Source organism: Podarcis raffonei, chromosome 3, assembly GCF_027172205.1.
Source record: "Podarcis raffonei isolate rPodRaf1 chromosome 3, rPodRaf1.pri, whole genome shotgun sequence".
Classification (NCBI taxonomy): Eukaryota; Metazoa; Chordata; class Lepidosauria; order Squamata; family Lacertidae; genus Podarcis; species Podarcis raffonei.
Window position 1 is genome coordinate 112,350,998 of NC_070604.1, and position 22,774 is coordinate 112,373,771.

General features: G+C 41.6%; 1 protein-coding gene across 2 annotated transcripts in view; it reads right to left on the bottom strand.

Moving 5' to 3' along the window:
• Positions 1–22,774, bottom strand: part of PSME4 (proteasome activator subunit 4) — an 84,536-nt gene that overhangs the window by 48,945 nt on the left and 12,817 nt on the right. Inside the window, exons 4-14 of one of the 2 annotated variants that reach the window (XM_053383623.1) lie at positions 21,659–21,718; positions 16,532–16,576; positions 15,224–15,373; positions 11,382–11,445; positions 9,875–9,949; positions 8,885–9,007; positions 6,349–6,441; positions 5,369–5,634; positions 2,659–2,845; positions 1,585–1,674; positions 918–982 (exon numbers count right to left, since the gene is read on the bottom strand). In XM_053383623.1, the coding sequence (XP_053239598.1) occupies positions 918–982; positions 1,585–1,674; positions 2,659–2,845; positions 5,369–5,634; positions 6,349–6,441; positions 8,885–9,007; positions 9,875–9,949; positions 11,382–11,445; positions 15,224–15,373; positions 16,532–16,576; positions 21,659–21,718 (1,218 nt within the window). The remainder of the gene's footprint in view (positions 1–917; positions 983–1,584; positions 1,675–2,658; positions 2,846–5,368; positions 5,635–6,348; positions 6,442–8,884; positions 9,008–9,874; positions 9,950–11,381; positions 11,446–15,223; positions 15,374–16,531; positions 16,577–21,658; positions 21,719–22,774) is intronic. The other variant, XM_053383624.1, reaches the window with a different exon arrangement.

Below are 22,774 nucleotides of genomic sequence, written 5' to 3' on the forward strand. Positions count from 1 at the left end.
CCTGTAGGACGCACTTTTCCCCCTCCAAAAATGAAGTGTGCTTCCTATGGGGCGAATGCAGGCTTTCGCTGAAGCCGACCCCTCTCGCTCTCCAGGCTTCAGGAAGCTGTCCCCAAGCCTTGGGAGCCCGCGGGAGTTCCCGCCGGGCTCCCACGGCTTGTGGAGAGCTGCCTGCATCCCGAAGCCTGGGGCGCACTGAACAGTCGCGCCCCGGGCTTCGGGTAGCTCTGCGAAAGCCACGGGAGCCACGGCTTGCGGAGAGCTGCCTCTATCCCGAAGCCTGGGCGTGCTGAGCAGTCGCGCCCGGGCTTCAGGTAGCTCTGCGCAAGCCGCGGGAGCCCTCCCACAGCTTGCGGAGAGCTGCCTCTATTCCGAAGCCTTGGTGCGCTGAGCAGTCGTGCCCGGGCTTCGGGTAGCTTTGCGCAAGCCGCGGGAGCCCTCCCACGGCTTGCGGAGAGCAGCCTGTTCTGGGGGCTGGGGTTGGGGGAAACTAGGTGCACCCTATGGGCCGGTGCGCCCTATGGGGCGAAAAATACGGTAAATAGGTACCGCTCCGGGGGGAAGGTAAACGGCATTTCCGTGCGCTGCTCTGGATCGCCAGAAGCGGCTCAGTCATGCTGGCCGCATGACCCGGAAGCTGTACGCCGGCTCCCTCGGCCAATAAAGAGAGATGAGCGCCGCAATCCCAGAGTCGGCCACGACTGGACCTAATGGTCAGGGGTCCCTTTACCTTTACTCTGTATGTAGCCAGGTACTATTAAAAGCATTTATGTACTGATCTGCCCTGTGACCAATGGAATTGGGAACATAAATTAGGAGAAAACATCCGATGGGCAAGACTAAGTTTAGAAACACTTGGAAAGCCAGCAGGGCAGTTATCACCTCACCAGTACACTCAGTCTCCCACCACAACTTGCCTGTCCATAAACTGCAGTACAAAATCTTCAAATTCAGCAGTCGCAGAGCACAGTTCTCTCTCCACCTATGATGTCAGGGCACAACAGGAAATAAAATACTTTAGTTTCTAGTCCTTCCAAACTATGATACACTTTCCAGGAAGCTGCTAGAAACCTGAGAATGATCTTACATATCCCTTTTAGTTTAGCTAGGCCATAGACTCAAACAAAAACAGAACCATCAAAATACAGTTTTATGAAATTATTATTTTCTCCAAAAAATCATTATACTGTCTTCTAAACATTCTGCCCCTCAGTTACCCATGCCACAATCCTCATTCTTATCAAACAGGTTAAAACTCCAAATCCTGGGATCAGAATTGAAAAACTGTACAAAACCAAAAACTTTCATTTGCAAATTTGGGCCATATATGTAATTTGATTCTTCCAGGTGCAAAGCATATTTTTTGCTTGTGAAGTATAGACAAAAGAATATTATTTTCCCTTTCTTGAAATGGGCTTTGACTTATACAAACATCTTTTCCCCTCTCGTATTTACACTTTAACATCTTTTTAAACAGTTCAACATGCAACAGCTTCTTACACTTAAAAAAAGCATATAGTAGCCAAGAGCTTCTTGCACTAAAGAACACTTGAAACAGCATATATTAGCCATTTAACATCTTACCTCTGTGAGGTTATTTCTCTCTCGTAGTACAGATGAACAATCTACTAAAGGCACAAGAGTGGAAAACGTTGCAATAAACTGGAATGTGATCTATTGGAAGATGCAAAGGAAGTTTCAGCGTGAATCATTTATACTGAAAGACAGCATGTTTGTTTTTTGAACTGTAATGTGAAAAATTGAAATAGGCAGTAAGGCAAACCCTTGTGTCAGGGCTGGGTCAAAACGTCTGCCCACTCATCCCAAACCTCGTGTGTGAGGTAACATGCATCGCACCACAATAAGTGCATGCTTACTTTGAATTCCTGCTGCTTTATACCACAACTCCTTTTTAAGGTAAATGAGCACAAAAACTGCACATATGACAACAAAGGATGAGTACGGGATCCCCCAATTTCAAATGTCCAGACCAAACCAGAGGGTTGCAAGATGAATTACAAAAAGATGTCTGGCACAATGTCTTATTACGTTGAATATTTTGTAGGCACTGCACTCTGCTCATATTTGTGTGTATTAATTTAAATTTCCAGTCTTTTAAACACTCGGTATAACACATGGAACATGCCTGGGCAAGTAATTTATCACCTTTCATTATACAGATTTACTTTACACATTTATATTTTATGCATGTGGTAGTCCCACCCCATGCACTACCAAAAATAGAATAAAATGTGGTAGTCCCTTGCTAAAGCTGCCACTAGGTATCATTTTCCTTCCTTGCTCTCCATATCCTGAACAACCACTATTTATAATTTCTTTCCAACAACGTTAAAAACACTTAGGCAGAGTGGATTGGTATGGATAGGTACAAAGCCACCAGAGAGGTATGCATTCTTTCATAGTTTTATTACATTACGATACAAGCCACCAAACTGTACTCATTTAGGCACTGCTGTGTGCACTGTGCCCTTCACCCCTGCAATGGAGCTGGTCTGGGGTCCTTACGAGGGGGAGAAGTGGGAGCCTGGAGAAAGGGGGGGGTTGAAATATGACAACAGGACACATGGGGGCAGGGCAATGAAGCTGTGGAAAAATTTGATTGTGCCGTAACCGTATGTGGAAGAGAGTTTTACTCACCATGCATTTGCTAAAGTCGTTTGGATCCACACCAGGCAACGCTCTCATCAGCAGAGGCAACATGTGCGTTGGACCTTCGGGAAATGACTGGCCCCCAGATACCAGGCTACGAGCTACTCCAATTACACAGCTTAAAGTGGCTGTGAGTTGGTGAGGTTCGGTTAAAGTCTCCAGTGCAGGGTATGTTCTATGCATTTTTTGTGGCAGAGAAAAATTACAATTAGATGAGCTCTTTTCTATGGCGACGCAGTGCATCAATGAAATAATTCTTTGCATTTCTACTCATGTAGGGATATAGGGGGGATGCAGGTGGCGCTGTGGGTTTAACCACACAGCCCAGGACTTGCCGATCGGAAGGTTGGCAGTTCGAATCCCCGCAACGGGGTGAGCTCCCGTTGCTCGGTCCCTGCTCCTGCCAACCTAGCAGTTCGAAAGCACGTCAATGTGCAAGTAGATAAATAGGTACCACTCCGGCGGGAAGGTAAACGGCGTTTCCGTGCGCTGCTCTGGTTCGCCAGAAGTGGCTTAGTCATGCTGGCCACATGAACCGGAAGCTGTACGCCGGCTCCCTCGGCCAATAAAGCGAGATGAGCGCTGCAACCCCAGAGTCGGCCACGACTGGACCTAATGGTCAGGGGTCCCTTTACCTTTAGGGATATAAGGAGCTACCTTATACAGTCCGCTGGGTCCATCTAGCTATGTATGATCTACAATAACTGCCATTAGCTCTCCAGAGTTTCAGAAAGGGGGCATTCCCAGCCCTACTTGGAGATGATGGGGATCAAGGCTAGGACCTTCCACATTCAAAGGAGTTTTTCTACCAATGTGCTACGGCCCTTAACTACACCTCTACTAAATATATGGCCCATATGCAGAATGTGCAAAATAAGTTCTCAACCAGGCAGATTTGTATGTTAGAACCCAGGGTCATTCAATAAAGTTGGAAGGATCGTGACAGACAAAAGGGAAATAACTTATCCACAAAGCACATCTTTAAAGACAACTTTAAAGAAGATTAGATGGGCTCATGAAGGACAAGGCTATCATCAGCTACTAGCCATGATGACTTTACAGTGGTACCTTAGGTTAAGAACTTAATTCGTTCTGAAGGTCCGTTCCTAACCTGAAACTGTTCTTAACCTGAGATACCAATTTAGCTAATGGGGCCTCCAACTGCCGCTGCTGCACGATTTCTGTTCTCACCCTGAAGCAAAGTTATTAACCCAAGGTACTACTTCCGGGTTAGCAGAGTCTGTAACCTGAAGCGTCTGTAACCCGAGGTTACCACTGTATAAGCAAGGGTAGTCAACGCAGCACCCGACAGAGACATACTTACTCCCTGGTGCCCAAAGCATCCCCTCCCCTCACACTGAAAGGGGAGGCTTCAACATTAGCCTTGGAAAAAAAAGCATTCTATGGTAGCCAGCAGGTATGTGCATGGTGTCCACAACAGCTTGTCCAGTTTACAAACGTAAACCCACAAGCCCCAGGAGGTTGGTGACCTCTGCTGCATAAGCTCTCCAGGATCAGTTGCTGGAGATCAATAGTGGGAGAGGACTATTGCCCCCCCCCGTCCACATGTCCTGCTGGTGGGCTTCCCAGAAGCATCTGGTTGACCATTGCAGAAAACAGAATGGTGGACAAAGCAGGCCTTTGGTCTCAACCAGTCTGGCTGTATGCACTTGACATCTTAGTGCTCCATGTTGGAAAATAAGGCATTAACATTATTTTCACCTGCAGGAGCTCTAATCAGATGTATATTTTTATAACAAAACAAAAAAAAATCCTTCCAGTAGCACCTTAGAGACCAACTAAGTTTGTTATTGTTATGAGCTTTCGTGTGCATGCACACTTCTTCAGATACCACTGCATGCACACAAAAGCTCATACCAATAATAAACTTAGTTGGACTCTAAGGTGCTACTAAGGGACGCAGGTGGCGCTGTGGGTTAAACCACAGAGCCCACCGTTGCTTGGTCCCAGCTCCTGCCAACCTAGCAGTTCGAAAGCACGTCCAAGTGCAAGTAGATAAATAGGTACCACTCCAGCGGGAAGGTAAACGGCGTTTCTGTGTGCTGCTCTGGTTCGTCAGAAGCGGCTTAGTCGTGCTGGCCACATGACCCGGAAGCTGTATGCCGGCTCCCTCGACCAATAAAGCGAGATGAGCACCACAACCCCAGAGTCGGTCACAACTGGACCTAATGGTTAGGGGTCCCTTTACCTTTAAGGTGCTACTGGAAGGAATTTTTTTATTTTGTTTCGACTACGGCAGACCAACACGGCTATCTACCTATATATTTTTATAGTTTGTCTATATGAAATATAGACACTGAATTTCAAACAAACCCTGTGTGGGCTATGTAAAATAACATTGAATATCAGCAAAATGAAGTTGCATTGCGCTTCTTCCTACTTGGGACCACATGAAAGAACCTATGGCAGGAAATGCTTAATATTGTTCAAATTTGCAGCTGATCCTCTGTTTTGTGGCAATTATAAGCTGCCACATTTGAATGGCAGTATTATAAATTTTTAAAATAAATCCTTAAAATGGAAGAGAGGCAAGAGGAACGCATTGTGCATCTGAACAGAAGTCCAATGTTCCCTTGCCAAATTTGAGTTTTTCAGCTGCAGAAAGGATGCAACACTTTTCTTGGCCATCTAAAACAAAGACACTAAAACACTTTTCCCAAATCCTATTTGGACTCACTTTTCAAGTACTGGTGGGATTACCAACTCAGGGCGCATCAGTGCGAGATTCTGCAGAGCTTGGGCTGCTTCTAGGCTTCCAGTTTTGCTGAACATTGCTAAAAGAACAGGCTGAATAATACATTCTACAAAGTCTGTTATATCCTGGTCGGTGAGTTTATGGCTGTCAGGCACAGGAGTAAGCCAAGTCGTCTTCTTGTAACGCTCACGATGCAATCTTCTGACAACGCTACTGGGTAGCCGCTGAAGCAGCTTCATTAGCTTATTCTACCACCATACAAAAAAGACAAGAGAATCAATTTCAGTGACATAGCAGTAAGAAGAGCTACAAAAGCTATTTTGCCCTCTCTACACTTAAGTGCATTAACAATCAGTCAGTTTCTGGGCTATTTGTCAAGTGGTCTAATTTATCCTATTCCCTTAAAATACATATCCAGGGCCAGGTGACTAAGAGCCTATTTGGACATTCAATTTATTTTCCATGCAACATGACCAGATTATCCTTGAGAGACAATTGAGTGGAGGGCGTAACTTGTAGCCAAGCTGGCCAGATACAGCCAAAGCTACTTGGAAACAATGTATGTGAATAAAGTGGTTAAAAGTTTTGTATTTATGGGTGTCAACGACCACACCTTTCACTTTCCACACGATGGTGGTGTTAAACTAAGTTTTATTCACATCAGAACCACTGCAATTAAGGAACTCAACTCAGTCATGTTCATTAATTTGCATGGGTCTTCTCTAAATAAATCCTAGTTGAATATCACCCAGTATTTTCAACGTCTGAATCAATCTAAAAGCAAGTTTAGACAAAACTAGTGTGCAGCTATACTAGTACAATTAAATAAGATGGCCTAGTCAGAATACAATGCATCAATAGCTGAAGAAAATGAAAAGAACTAAGATTCCACTCCAAGACAAACACTGAAGTGCTTGATGTCAAGATTAGAAATATATATATAAATACACATAAATCCTTACCAACCAGCGGCCGTTATTTGAGGGATGGTAAAAAGAGGCAATGCTTTTGAATAACCCAGACAAGTGCTTCTGTACAAGCTTGCTTGGTCCACCCTGTCCAGAAACAAAGATAAACCAAGTTATTTGATACAACTTCAAAGAACACGAACAGGGCCAAAATGCAGTTATAAACCACTCAATTTTAATGGGCCCCAAGATAAAGGATTAATAAAGGGTTACGGGTCACATCATGTTCTTTTCAGTGGCAGTGAACATACTGAGGTGGAAAGCCATACCCAGCACAAAATATTTTTATGGAAGTGCTTACCCAAACTTGCAGTTATATAAAATGTTTGACAATCACGTGTAGGGGAGACCAACCTTCTCAGTTATCTAAACTGTACCCTCAAAAGGTTTTCAAATATATGGACTACAGAAGTTCCAACTTCCAAAATGGAAGGCTGGAATTTACAGGTTCACTGTGGGGGCAGCTAGGACCAAAACCCACACAAAACAGATGCAATGTACTGTATGTCATTCTCCTGTTAATTCACCCCCTAAAAACAAGTATCTGACCTATCTGTCCAGTACTAGTTAAAACAAATTCAAAAACATTCTCATACTAGTTTATAATTCAGAGGATCTGAGGGAGAAACTTCCTTTTTCTTGTTTGAATCAGAAAACTTCGTTTCGATCTGACTCCATTTTGTATCACACTGGTGTATGAACTCTTAGCTAACCCTTCCTAGTAGGGAAAAAAATGTTCTTTGGTAGGAACGATGAGAAATCGGTGTCCTGGTACATTGACAGAATGTATCATTAATCTCTGAAGACAATAACCATAGCAACAGCTGAAGGAATGCTAGGAGAACAGCTAGGTGGAACGATTGCATTTAATCTTGAAGTCAATTGAAGAATGGATATATTAATCAAAAATAAACGAAAGAGGAAGCTAGCAGACAGCCTATCTTCTGCTGTGTATGCGCTGGTAACCTCTAGGTTAGATTACTGCAGCACATTATATGTGGTGCTGCCTCTGACGACAGTTCAGAAACTTCAGCTGGTGCAGAATTCAGCAGCCAGCTTGCTCATGTAACGCCAATCCTGGCAGTTTAAGTATATAGCACCAATCCTGGCCCAACTTCACTGACTGCCAATTAGTTTCTGGGTCAATGCAAAGTGCTGGTTCTGACCTATAAATCCTTAAATGGCTCACCAAAGCAATACTTTAAGGACCACCTCTCCTCATATGAACCAACCTAGATCCTGCAATCATCATCTAAGTCCCTTCATTGTGTGCTTCCTCCACAAGGTCCACAAGGTGGAATGTTCTCCCCAGAGAGGCTCACCTGATGCCTTCATTAAACATCTTTAAGAGCCAGTCAAAAACATTATGCCTCTCCCAGGACCTTGGCTAATTAAACAACTTATGGCCTTTTAAACTCCGGGGGGGGGGGTTCATTTTTTGTTATTATGTTACATATTTTTGTTTTTTTAATATCATAACCCACCCTGTGTTCTTCAGACAAAGGGCAGTATGGAAATTTAATAAATAAAGAATAGGGTAAGTAGTCAAAAGTTAATAATGAAAGACACTGATGAATCGCATGTAATCACATATTATTATAATGAAAGGTTGGGGAGGGACGGGCAGAGGAGCCATAGATTTCTGATGGGCTTAGGTTTCACAAAGTGGGTTGTAACTGCTATAGAATGTTTTGTTGTAACCGTGTATAAAATTAACAAGCCTGTGTCTGTTTGGCATTCCATTGGGGACCCCCGTCAAACAGACCCCTAGGAATCTCTCTGTCAGATCAGCTGTGAGAGCACTACTTTTTAAACACGCAAGCATACAGAGAGCAAAGGACATGCTCTCATAATCTACAACAGAGATCTGTGGAGGCTCCCTGACACTTCACTAACATCAGATTAAGCAGTTTTATCTGACCCCAGCAGCCCTGCCAAACTGATTATAAACCAGTATGTGATTAAGAGAATCATAGAATCATAGAGCTGGAATAGACCACAAGGGCCATCGAGCTCAACCCCCTGCCAAGCAGGAAACACCATCAGAGCACTCCTGACATATGGTTGTCAAGCCTCTGCTTAAAGACCTCCAAAGAAGGAGACTCCACCACACTCCTTGGCAGCAAATTCCACTGTCGAACGGCTCTTACTGTTTGCTGACAGTTTCACTCATGAAGGAAAAGGTTGTTTTCAGGAGTGAGATAAATCCCACGTGTCTCTTGGGGCTTTTTTGTGAATTCCTAGGCAAACCAGAGGACATGATGGCTCCTGGGATGCTTCCAGCTACGTGGTCATGGCTTAATTACTATGATCACCTACGACAGGATTGATTTGTGTAGTAAGAGCCCAGGACAGAATGCTCTCCCCTAAGAAGCTAGCCACACCAGGTCTCGGTTATATAGCATAACTTTATTTATTCCCAAGCTTGTGGTCCAGCCAAAATATTTATCATCATGAACATGCTTAAATGCCAGTGTTTGGCTAACTGGGGAGAGGGAGGGAAGGTGTAGAGAAAATTAAAGTGTCCTACCATCATGGCTGTAATCCACATGACTGCATGCCCAATGTCATATGCATTTGTTAGGAATCGTGGAACTAACACTTGGTTGCTTCCCACTGGAAGATTCAAACTTCGCAGTATTCTGGTAAATATCTGTAGAAAAAGTAATTGCACAACCAAATAACCAAAATACATTATGAACGGTGTTTGGTATTTCTTACAGAGTGTAAGAAAAGTGGCACAACACTAGCACGGTGCTTTCAGAATGGATCCTGGAAAACTTTCAGGTAAGGAAGTGTCTGCAACTTCATTTCAACAGAACAATCTATTGTCCACCTGAGCCATCTTGAGATCTCCCTCAATTTCTGTGCTATTGCACACAAAGTCTCTACAAATTGGTTTGGAATTTCTCACTGCTGCATCCCTTGCCAGCATCCGCAAAGCATCTGCTTATGAGTTGCTGAGTTGCCGTGCCTCCAGAAATTATCATTTCAAGTCAGTCAACTAAAGCTAAGCAAAAACCCACTTTCTCAGCAGTGGCCACTAAATCTCATGCTTAAGCTTCCTACATTACTGTGCACCCTGAGAGAGGCTTGGTAGTAAGCTAATATGTTCCAGAAGAGTTTTAAAACTATGGAACAATTGTTATGATTAAGTAAGGCTCAAAGGGCCTCAAGGCCTTTTTACAGAAGCAATTTAGGACAAGCTATAAGAATGAGAGATGGTAATTAAAAATTATAATTAGGGAGTCACAAACACTTGCAGCAGGCAGGGGAACAAAACAGAGGGAGGGATGTAGTTCCTCCCCATATATCAGCCTTCTCCAACCTAGTGCCCTCTGGATGTTTAGGGATACAAATCCCATCAGGAGAGGACTATAGCCCTTATGTCTTCTTCTTCTTCTTCTTACCTCCTTAGGCAGGGGTTGTCAGTAAAGTAAAGTAAAAGTATACTAAACAAGAAAACAATTTTCATGTTATCCTTGTTTTAATATTATTCCTTGTATATATTAGATATTACCTTTGGAATATAGGGATCCCAGTCGATGTAGCCTATGTTATCAGTGGCCAAGCGTGCAAAAAGGTTGACTAGGTGCTGGAAAGAAAGAAACCACAGATAACTTTTTCAGTACAAGCTTTGCTCCTGCTTCTTCCCTTAACTGAACAGAGGTCATACAAGAGAACTTCAGTACATACAAAATGGGATTAACTGCACATGGCCAAAAGTTTCAACCAACCAAATTGCAAGGGTACTTGATCAAAAGGTAATTTCAACTTTAGCCTGGGGGTGGGGTGTCAAACTCTCTTAGCCCGCACTCCCTCCTCCTCCTCTATGGTAAAAGAGGAGAAATTTAGGAGATTTCCTTTCTAGTTTTAGTTATATGCAGCTTGCAACATTCTCACTTTTGACTTTCAGGTCTCTCGAGTCGACAGTCATTTTAATAAATGTTTACATTGTTGTACATTGTCCTGGCACTTTGCAAGTGTGTGGTACATAAATACTTTTGTAAATATTAAATTATAAAATGTAATCTGGGAGCAGAATTATGATTAATGCTAACTAGGATTAATTTCAACAAGCCCACTTTAGGAACCATGGTTTGTAATTTACTTGTTTGAAGCTAATCATAGCTAGCAGCAAACTCTCCCAAACTCCTCCTTCTGGCCATATGGGAGGAAGAGGTGTGCATACTAAAGACTTGTTGCTGCTTGTGCATGTATTACTAAACCACAGCTTAATGCTGGGGTCAACAACCTTTTTCAGCTGTGGGCCGGTCCACCGTCCCTCAGACCATGTAGTGGGCCGGACTATATTTTGGAGAGAAAAAAATGAACGAATTCCTATGCCCCACAAATAACTAAGAGATGCAACCCAGAGATGCATTTTAAATAAAAGCACACATTCTACACATGTAAAAACACCAGGCAGGTCCCACAAATAACCCAGAGATGCATTTTAAATAAAAGGACACATTCTACTCATGTAAAAACATGCTGATTCCTGGACTGTCCGCAGGCTGGATTGAGAAGGCCCATGGGCCTTAGGTAGCCTACCCCTGGCTTAATGTGATGTTCACATGCAGCCTATGTCTGCCCCAGGCTTGAAAGCTAACACAATTTTGATGTGAGAAATACAAAATTCAAGGGCCTGATGTCATGCTTTACAAAACTCTGACTAAATACAGTTCAATAATATTTATGGCAAACAAAAATAGAGCCCTTTGCCAGAGCCATATGATTTCTCTGAAAATTAAAAGATCATAGTAAACTGGTGTGATCTGAAAGAATTAGAAAGTACACCCATTTCAATTACAAAAAGGTTACAAAATGAAAAATTCGCAAGAGAGCAACTAACAATGTAAACAGGAAGAAGAACCCAACCAACTATGGGCTTCTTTATTCAACTACTGGGCACATACGGATCCTAAATAATCACAGCCCACCCTAGAACTAATATTCCTGGTCCAATTGCAACACTTTGGTGACAGGGGGGAGTGGGGGAAAGAAGCCAAAGCAGGAGTACTTACTCCTTCCCACTGCGGAAGATTCTGAACTGAAACCCACAGGCCTAGAAACTCGTCAAACCAGAGCCTGCAAGACAATGAAATCAGGCAATCAGATTTGTTGCTACGCCAAATTCATTCCCATTCTTAATAATAATCACTGCTCCCACCCTAATCATAGTAACAATTAATGCTCGGTATTCAAAATATGAAGTGCTATATAAATATTAAACGGCACACATAATTATCTCAGAAATCATTACACCATCCAATAATGTCAGTCATTATTAGTTATGGTGCAGATGGTAGATTGTTCAGAGCAGCTTGCTTAAGGCCAGTCAGAGAGCATATGGATGATGAAGAAGAAGAAATTAAAATGGGTGTTTCTGACTCTGAAAGTTTCAGGCACTTTTCCTAGTCTCATACAGAATGTCATCAAAAGATGTCCTGCGGAAAATGCCTTTTTTTTAAATCAGTGGCCCCCAACACCCAATACTGCTTTATCCCTTGGCACTGTTGTCCCCCTTCCCACTCAAATAATTTCTAAACCCACAGTTGGATAATTGAAATTTGATTGTTTTATAGCTGCTCCAGACTCCCATTGCTATATACATACATACAATATATACATACATACAACTATATACATACATCCCATTGCTATATACATACACTGGCACATGCCTATTAAGAAGTATTTGCCACTACTGGTCACAGAGCGTTTGAAACAATGGCAAGGTGCCGCTTGGAGAATCCACTGTGATGTTCAATCAATCACATCTGAAGGAGGAAACTCAAAACGGCAACACACCTTCAAGCCATGCGGCAAGGCTACCAGGAGAAAACATGATAAGAGAAAGCTGGTATTCAGAGACTCAGGAAAGGGAGTGACTTTTTGTCGTACTAACCATAAAGAGGTCATTTTATGTTCCATTTTATAGAGATGGTGACATGCCTAAAGCAACTCAAAGCTCATAAACAAGCAAGCATAAATCTATAGCGCATACTGAACTTGTCAATTTACTGGCTTGCAAAACAGCCACTGTCTGGTCACCCATGACAAGTAAGAATTGCCTCCAGGTGATCAGGTGGGATACATTGGAACCGTTAGGGTGTTTTGTTTTGGGTTGGTTTTTTTAGGTTACAAGTGGCGTATGTATGTATGTATGTATGTATGTATGTATGTATGTGTATAAGTGCTACTAACAGTTTTGGATTTGTAAAATTGATTGAGGACTTCAAAGAGAGGTGAGATGCCAGCAGCACAAAACCACTTTTCCATACAATCATTCTTGTACCCAAACCTTAGAACCCTGTGCTTGGAACTAAGTACTGCTGGCTGGAAGGGAGCTTACTTTGAAGGAAGTGCTGTCAACATTAGAAGCTAAAAAGCAACAACATAAGCTCAGTATACGACTTAAAAACAAAGCAAAAGCCTCAAAATGCACAAAATAGCAAAGTATGGTAAACGATATGACTAACACACACACACACACACACACACACACAGATAATATCAATAAACCAGAGTGAGTCCATATGGAAAAGGCAGCCTCCTTGAATCTAGGAAGTCCAAATATATATATATAACATTTGATATGATGGGGTGTGCCTTATCAGTGTTTGCCACCCATCAGGATGAAAGCAACCACTTATAAAGCTATGCAAGGAACTCAAGGATGGGACACAGTCCAGAGGAGAGGCATTCTGGGGACAGGCACTTTAGTAAGTGTGGCTTAATATGACCTTGAAGTGATAAGCCCAAAGAGAAACAGAACTGAGATATGAAGCCACTTAATGAGAACATTCAAGGACAGCCTGAAACAGCTTGGAGATAAATATGGTGCTGTCTCAATTGATGAAGGCAGAAAATATGAGGAAGCATAGTTTCTGAATGTCTATTACGCCTAGCTGTACAGTTCGCTATCCAACTTTTGACTGTATTCCATAGCCGCATCTATATTAACACATGCAGCTTGATTTCGTTCTCTCCACTCCCTACCATGTGATTTCTAAGAGATAATTTCAAACTTATTGGAGACATATTCTGCTAAGAAATCCACTGGGGGGGGGGGAATGCTCCTGCCCATCAACTTCTAATTACTCCCCACACATACGTATATGTACAAATATTCCCCCAATCTTTTAGCAACAGCTGCTTGATAAAGAAGCTGCAAATTCTGAAAAAGGAGCCAGAATAAAATACGCTTATGCCAAAGTCTGCAGCTTAGGTACATTGGGAACAGATCCTGATCACTCAAGAAGCCACGGCTGAGATACAATGAGCTTCTGTAAGTGTGGCCAACTTCTAGGGCACGACTAAGGCAATATTTTTACTCTCCCCCCCCCCCCCCGAATTGCAAGCCTCAATGTCACATCACAAACTGCTTTTGAAACTCTCCTCATTCAAAACAAGCTTGCCTAGTGGCACAGGGATATGCTGTTTGAGAAATGCAAGCCTGAAGCACCTTTGGACGCAACTAGTCATGCAAATATTTGCATCAATGCATAGTTCCCTTAAACCTGCTTCGTATTTCATTGCTGACAAACTAATGATTGGAGCCACAGTCCAATCATTAGAAATTTTAACCCTTGGCATTATTATCATAGCACTGAAATGTGCAGGAATTGAAAGCCAATCTTAAATTCTTCCGTCACTACGTTATTCACAATTAATTTAGCCTTCTGTTCTGAGTAAATTGCACCTATACCATTTCCAAAACCATGAAGTTACATGGTTTTAGCAGAAGTGTCATAAAGAACTAAGTAAAAATGGATTGTTAATGGGCCAAAGTGTAAAATTTAAGGTCAGATTGTGTTAAGGTAAATTATAGAACAAAAATTGAGAAAGATGGAAAGGATTTGCTGAAATAGCTAATTGAATTAGAATACAAAAAAGGGAGGTGTGAGGAGGTCGATGAAACAAGTAAATGAAAGACAAAGATATGGAAATACTGGATGTGTTTTTAAATGTTTTTGTTTTTAAATATTTTTGTTGGGTTTTTTTACTGCTTTGCTGTATTGTTTTTTATTTTGCTTTTTATTTTTTGATGTATTGTAACTTTTTATTGTCTTCCCCCCCTTTTTTTCTGTAACTGTTAAACTTTTAATAAATATCATTTTTTTAAAAAAAGGGAATTGAAAGCCAAATTGAAACATGCCAAATCTATTCACACATGTCAATGACCGGAACCTCTTTAATCAAAGGAATGCCAGCTCCAGGATTGTGGGAGTCCATGAACAAAGCAAAGAACAGATAAGGCAGGAAAACAAGAGTTCTCTCATGCTGCCTCTGACCTTCCTAAGCACATCTTGCAATATGAAAAAAGTAGTGCACTTGGGATAATGGGAATTTTGCCAGTTTTGAGCTACCAGCGAATGCACAGCCTTACCTCCCTTCGGAGACAGGCACTGGAGCCTGAACCAAAAGTCTAGACATTAAAAGGCTTGGTTTGTTTAAGGCTTAGGGCTCCAATATGATTGACTGGTACATCAGTCAATAAAAAGCAGTGGTATCTTCAGTATTCTTGCTGTAGAAAGAGGCAATGCTGCTCAATATCAGCAACTCATTTGCTTCCCACTCAAGAAATAGAACTTTAATTGAAATACACACACACACACACACACACACACACACACACACACACACAAATAGTATCAATTGTAAGAGAGTTAATTCTGGAGATCAGCTCTCAGGTAAACTGATTAGATCATTCCTGTTACAAACAGGCATTCAGAATGTAACTCTACAATGAAGTACACGGTGCAGTTCATTACATACATAATTTATACATAATTTATTCAAAAGCCTTCCATGCAATAGATTGTTCGGTGAGAACATCTTGAAGTAACTAAGACCAACTCACCTAAAACCTTTGTGGTGGAGTTCTGGAGGAAGAGTGGTAGGCAGAAACAGTTCAAAGTAAGTGATGGCCTTCTGCATAGTAACATCAAAAGGGCACATTAGTGGCCGCCATTCATCTAGCATCTCAGCTGTTGCATTTTCGGGGAAATACCTAAAGGGAAAGAGGGATGTGGCTCATATGCACAAGTGGTACTTCAGCAACATATATAATCAGATGGATAGAATTCACTGACACAAGGTGCAGCGATAGAAGCCACTAAGCTCAGGCGTCATTTTAAACAGCATTGGAGAGAATGAAGGAAAGGTGATCATGGTAGCTAAACAGGACCTCAGTGTACAGAGGCAATAAGCCCTGAAAACCAGTAACAGAGGGAGGGGGCAAAAGAAGATGGGAAGGCCATCACCTGCATGGCCTGACTGTGGCCATTCCTAAGGTATCTGGCTGGATGCTATTCTAGATGGACCTTTGGCCTGATGCAGGAAGACAAAACAGATGTTCTTTTGAGAACTGGAAGCAGGAGAAAGATAGAGAGATCATGCATTAAAAGAGTGCATGAGGGGATTGTAGTGATGTGCAGGCAGGTCTCCCAAGCAGAGCCCAGAAGCTACGCTCCCACCCTACAGCCACACATTTGGTGAAAGCAAAACTATAACTTTGCTCATAAAATGTGTGGCGGTAAAGATAGTCTCACAATAAAGAATAGTTTGTGTCACTTAAATATTTAAGTGTTTAATTAAGTATTAATTAGGAAGATTAAGTGTTTTTTAATGTACGTAAATTTGCTTTTTCTTCTTTTTTCTTTTCTTTCTTTTTTTCTTAATTGTTTTTTCTTTAATTTTCTTTTTGTAGTATGTACATGAAAGGGTTACAGTATGTCAGATTAAGATTAACCTGACCCAACTACTTTTGTTTATGAATGAGATGGAAGCAGTTCTTAACACAAGGAGTCTTCTAAACAAAAATATGTTCATGTCATAACTGACATATTTATTAACCACAAATAACTATAGTCTCCACTACTGAGTAAGGTGGGGGGGCTAAAAAAACTTAACACAATTTAATCTCTCAGGGATGCATGTGTTCTATTTTCCACCAGCAGCTTCATGAATTTAAAAGTGCAGTATTTGAAGGGCTTCTGTTGCCCACTGCTGATGGCAAAACCCCATAAACACACAGGACTTCCCCCGCTTCCATAAAAGGCTAACGGGAATGCCCCCTAGAGCTATCTTGCCATTTAAGGCTTTAAAGAGAAAATATTTCTCTTTTAAGAAATACATAATGGCTCTGAAAGCTGTTAAAAGTACTTACGGTCTACAGTTTTTCACGAGGGTTTTCAAAACACTTTCTACAGAGCTAAAAAAAGAAAGAGAGAGAGAGAGAAAGGTTAGGTAAATTACATCATCCTATTTCAAGTGAAGTATATCAAGACAATTGCCTGATTGGGCAAAGATTACGATGATACTGATGCAATTAGACATCTTCTTGTGTGCATGCAGCAGCTAATCTTCCTTTACTCTACAGACCTAATTACAAGGATTAAAGCTGATCTGCCCGATTCCTGACTCTGCTCTTTACTTCTCCTTGAGTATCTGTTGGGACATATAAGAGGAACCACCAATATAACAACTTATTTGATTATGTCATGTTCTGAACTAAGCAACTTTATCGGGTTTTGAATAAGAGAATGAGAAGTCACGTAATAGTCGATAATAGCTCTGGGATAAAATAAGTTGACTAAAAAGTATCTTGTATTACTAACTAAGGTATATTTCTAAAATGCATCAGCTCAACCTAATACAGAAAATGTGTCTATCTCATGAATAAGTCATCCTTGGACCCTGATGACAGCTATTGATGGACTGCAAATACCCTCTTTATTGGACACAATGCTTCTCTTAAAGAGTAATTAAAGTTACTATAAAATAATCCGAATAAGAGCATGCTAGCCCTCGAAGTTAAATCTTTAAACTGAATCAATGCCTCTACCAGACAAAATGAGCCAAGAGAGACATTTCCGTGTAATGAAGAACCTATTTAATAATTTCTCTAACAATAATAGTTTACACTCTACCTACCAAACATGCATTTCATTTTCACCTGATGAAAATAACCTGCTCTAGTTGGTTTAATAATTTGCCCCATCAGTCATGAGTATTTCATTTTCATTTTTTTAATTTCATTTTTGCTTTGTTTTGGCAAGGATGGAGCTGGACGAAGGCAGAGTGAAGCAGAAAGTGGCAACGCTAGAAAAAATAAAAGACAAAATGGTCCAGGTCTCAGATTCATGTATTCCTAAACCAGGGGTAGGCAACCGAAGGCCCATGGGCCGGATCCAGCCCAATCACCTTCTCAATCCGGCCAGAGGATGGTCCGGGAATCAGCGTGTTTTTGCATGAGTAGAATGTGCCCTTTTATTTAAAATGCATCTGGGTTATTTGTGGGGCCTGCCTGGTGTTTTTACATGAGTAGAATGTGTGCTTTTATTAAAAATGCATCTCTGGGTTATTTGTGGGGCATAGGAATTCGTTCATCCCCCCCCCAAATATAGTCTGGCCCCCCACATGGTCTGAGGGACGGTGGACTGACCCACTGCTGAAAAAGGTTGCTGACCCCTGTCCTAAACCTTACAGGTGACTAAGATGATAAGAGCTTGTGGATGGGGTAAGCACTCCTGCTTAAGAAGAAGGGTCATAGTATGGAAGATCCTTTTCTTTCCACCTTCGTCTATGGCCTTCTATACCTCAAAGTGCCTTTTCTCATCTATGGTTGGTGTGCCAGCTATACCCTTTCTTGGATAAAGATGACCTTGCCACAGTGATTCATGCTCTTGAAATATCAAGGTTAGATTGTAGTAACATGTTAAGCAAAGGTCTAACTTTGAAGAGTGTTTGGATAATTTTAACTAATTCACAATACTGTACGTTGACGATGTGATTGACAGGATATACTGCACTGAGCACATTACATGAATATTGAGAATATAGTTATCCACATTTCTGTCCAATTTTAAATGCTGTTTTTGATCTTTATAGTCCCAAGTTGTTCAAGACCGGAGCATTTTAAAGGCTGTATTTCCCAGTATGAGCCTGCCCATCCAGTAAGACTCCTGATAGCTGGTGTCTATTAGTTGCTGCTGCTCATCTGTTTAGCATTTATTTTGGGTTTTTAGTTTGTTTTATGTTTATGTACAAATATACAAAAACTGAACTGATGCTGTTAAACTGAACTGTGGCAAAGCTGGGTAGAGATGCTTAAAAACAAATCTACCTGCCAACGTTTCTGACTTTTAATTCACTCATTTCTCTAGGCTTTGTAACCAGAAGACATGGACACATATACTATGACATCGGCTGTTTCTGTCCAATAATTATAAACACAGAAAGTTTAAGAAGTGCAGAGTGTTAGCCCTCAATGTCATCTATGAACTACTAAAGTTACATAAAAAGTCAAGTGAAAATAAGCAGTAATGTGATTATCATTGCTATTCAGAGCTACGCTGTAGTGCATTTGTGAAGGTGAAACCTCTGACAGTGGTCGACTTGGATTATTCAAGCTGCTAAGCACACAAAGCAATTTTTAATTCAGCTTCTCTGAGGAAAGGGAAAGCTACCACTTTGGGGGGAATTAAAACTTCACGGAAGTGATAGGCAGAGACTAGAAATTTTGGGAGTTAAGGAAGCTAAGCAATAAAGAGCCTGGTGTCAAGAAGGCTGAAAGAAGGGCCCAAATGCAGAACCATTGGAGTCAATAAATATTGGCTGATCATGCTAGTCAACATCTGGTTTGGCAGACCCTGACTCCCCTCTTGCCATAGTAAGAGGGTGAGCAAGATCAAACCCTGAGAATGAACAAAGAATTGAGAAAGAAGGAAGGGTAGGTGGAGGCTAAGGGTTGTCCCCTTTCTTCCTGCTTGTGGATCTTCCCCGTGTTTGTGTTCCAAGTTCTGCTCTTGCTTTAGAATGAAAGGAGGAACATAACAGATGCAGCAACATCCATTATGCGACCAGTAAAGTGTTTGAAACAAGGTATGCTTTCAAACAGGGCAAAGTAAGATAAAACAGAATGGCCATATCAAGATGTACTTTTCTTCTTTGTTCTGAAAGTCATGGTGGATTTCTAGCAAAGCCTCAAGAATGTGGAAGAGCTAGCAGCATTTTAAACAACTAGTTGGTGCAATAGAAGATCTCACATCACCTACTCATCTGTGTCTCATTTCATGGTATCTATATGGTTACAAACACTGTGCTCTATGAAGGACAGGAAGAGCTTAGACCTCTCTCAACAGCTGCTCATGCTCGTCTATCACCATGGAATTGAAGAATAGGAATCCTGTCTCCTCTCACCTTTCCATAATTAAACATACTAGTGGAGATGTCTCAGAGCTTATGAACACCAGATTCCACTTACAAGTGCTGTCATAATAGTCTGCTGAAGCACAGCCAACAAAGACTTTTGGAGCATCTTAAAGATGAACTAATTTATTATGGGGTACAGTGGAGTCACAACATGCCATGAGACAGATAGGCTGAAGCACACCAGATTGTTAACCAAGAAAATTCTAGAAAATTATAGGTTGGGATAATCCTTCAGGAATACTGGAGCAATCCAATAAAGATTATATAACTAGGCTTCTGAAAAATATTTAATAAAGACTCCCACGCAAACTTAATCATCATAAGATAGGAGGACAGGTCAGAACTATAACTGGTCGATGAACAGGAAGCAGAAGGAGAGAGTAAATCGACAGATCTCACAAGAGAGGTAAACAAGCATTGGTGGTCTGTACTGAGTCATACACCATTTGACATTGATAAGTGATTTGGAGTCAGAGGTGAGCAGTGACATAAGCAAATTTATAGATGAAGCCAACTTATTCGTGACGGTGAAAATGCAGGTACTCTACAAATAGCACCAAGGATCTTTCCAAACTGGGAGAAACGGGGAAGAAAACTGCAAACGAGGTTCAATATAAATAAGCAAAAATGCTAGACTCAAGCATTCTGAGGACGTGGAAATGATTTCAAAATATGCATAGTCTGGGGGGCGGGGGGAGATTCAACTAGGACCAGAGATAACCAGATCCAAATCCCCACTCGGCAATGAAGTTTTGGGTGACCTCAGGCCAGTACCTACCACATAGGGTTGATATAATGATAAAACGGAGGAGAACAGGTATTCTGCCCTAAGCTCCCAGGGAAAAACTGGAGTCACGAAATGGAATGTCCAAAGATTTTAAATTGTTTTTTATATACCTTATTACTGCCAAAAGATGTGATGATAGCCAAATGGCTATTGTTGTTGTTTAGTCGTGTCCGACTCTTCGTGACCCCATGGACCAGAGCATGTGACCCCATGGACCAGAGCACGCCAGGCACTCCTGTCTTCCACCTGGCTATTACATGGGGCAAATTCATGGAGGAAACTGGCTTTACATGGGGAAAATTCATGGAGGAAATGGAACCTCCATGTCCAGAGGCAGTATGCCTTAGAATGCTAGTTGGTGGGGGGACAAAAACTGTGGGAGGGCTCCTGCCATTAAGACTTGCCCTGTTTGTGGGCTTCCTCGAAGCACCTGCCTGACCACTGTGAGAAACAGGACACTGGACGAGATGGAACCCTAGTCTGCTCCAGTGACACTTTTCTACCAAAGATGCTTTAAATATATAACTTACTTTGATATATTTCCCAGAACTGAACCTGCACCTTTGGAAATTACTAATCCCATGTATGTCAAACAAATGTGTAAATATTTCATGTTTAGTTAATGAGTTCTGGGAAAGATGCTGCTGGTTTCCCAGTACTGTGGGGGGGGGGGGAACTTGCTTTAGATAAATAAAAAAAGGAATGGCTCCGGAAAAAAGTTGATGGAACACTTTTTGGTTGTTAATGTGAACAGAGGTTTTACAAACTACAGAACCTTCTCTAGCAATGTCAAATGTTTTTATTTTAAGGCTGGAATCCTAAACATACTTACCAGGAAATAAAACCCATCAAACCAATGCACAGAATTGCACTGCAAGTCTTAACCCAAAAATTATTTTAAAAATTCAACCAACTCTCTTCATCATTCTTTCTCTTTTAGCATTCCACCAAGCTTTGTGGAAAGTTAAATTCATGCATTTCTAAGCTTTGTGCAAATTATGCCTAATAATTAAAGCACTACATTCACCATAACTTTTAAATAATACATTTACTAGTCAACAGAAATTAGCAGATAGCCATATTTTCAGCCACTTCACACAGAATGTATTTTCTCACAAGTAGGCTTAAATACAGTGCGACATTCCCATAAACTGTGGTGTAATGTTAACATTGGGTTTTTTTTTCAGTTTTAAAAAAGTTACATGTATGTGACAAGTGTTACAACTGAACAGGCCATGCAAGAAGATAATGCTTCGGCCAGAACTAAATAAACCAAAAAAAAAATGTCCTTACCACCTATGTAAAACATTAAGCACAAATGTTTTAGGTGAAGACAAGCCTGGTCGACATGAACTGAACATAAAGAAGAAAGGTTTAAAAACAAACAATGAAAAAGGAAATTGTAGAATTGTAAACAAAATGGCTCAGAAAACAGGCACACACAAACCAAATGATTCCATTCCTATTTCTTTCATTTTCTATTTATCCGTCTCAATTTACCAAAAGGGGCAACAATGAAGTAAGATATTTTAAACAATGTTGCCAAAACACCATGAGAGAAAAAGTCGCACTGCACAATTTTAAATTCTAGTCTAGTCAACCTTAATTTTTTCCAACAGGGCTTACTTCTTCCCCTCAGGTCTCTTTTCCAATTTACACACTTTTTTTAACCTAAAACATTTTGAAAATGCCCTGCCCTGTGCTTTTACATCAGATGCAATATAGCTTGGCCACAGCTCACAGAACTATGAGTCAAACTCCAACACATGCTTGATTAAAAAGAACCTTCCTCTAGTAGTGCCTATGCGCGTGCACACTAGAAAGAAATTAACAGTACGTAGATGGGGATCTGTTCCTCAAAGATTAGAAGTCAAACTGGGCACACCAAAGATCACAGGAGTACCTCAACTAGCTTTCCAGATTGAGGTGTGAGATTAAATTTGGGGGAGGTGACGTAGCTCAAAAGTTATAGCTCATGCTTCACAGTAAGAAGTTCAAGATTCAACCGCTGGTAAGGTAAAAGGTAAAGGTACCCCTGCCCGTACGGGCCAGTCTTGACAGACTCTGGGGTTGTGCGCCCATCTCACTTAAGAGGCCAGGGGCCAGCGCTGTCCGGAGACACTTCCGGGTCACGTGGCCAGCGTGACAAAGCTGCATCTGGCGAGCCAGCACAGCACACGGAAACGCCGTTTACCTTCCCACCAGTAAGCGGTCCCTATTTATCTACTTGCACCTGGGGGTGCTTTCGAACTGCTAGGTTGGCAGGCGCTGGGACCGAGCAACGGGAGCGCACCCCGCCACGGGGATTCGAACCGCCGACCTTTCGATCGGCAAGCCCTAGGCGCTGAGGCTTTTACCCACAGCGCCACCCGCGTCCCTCTCAACCGCTGGTATCTCTATTTAAAATAG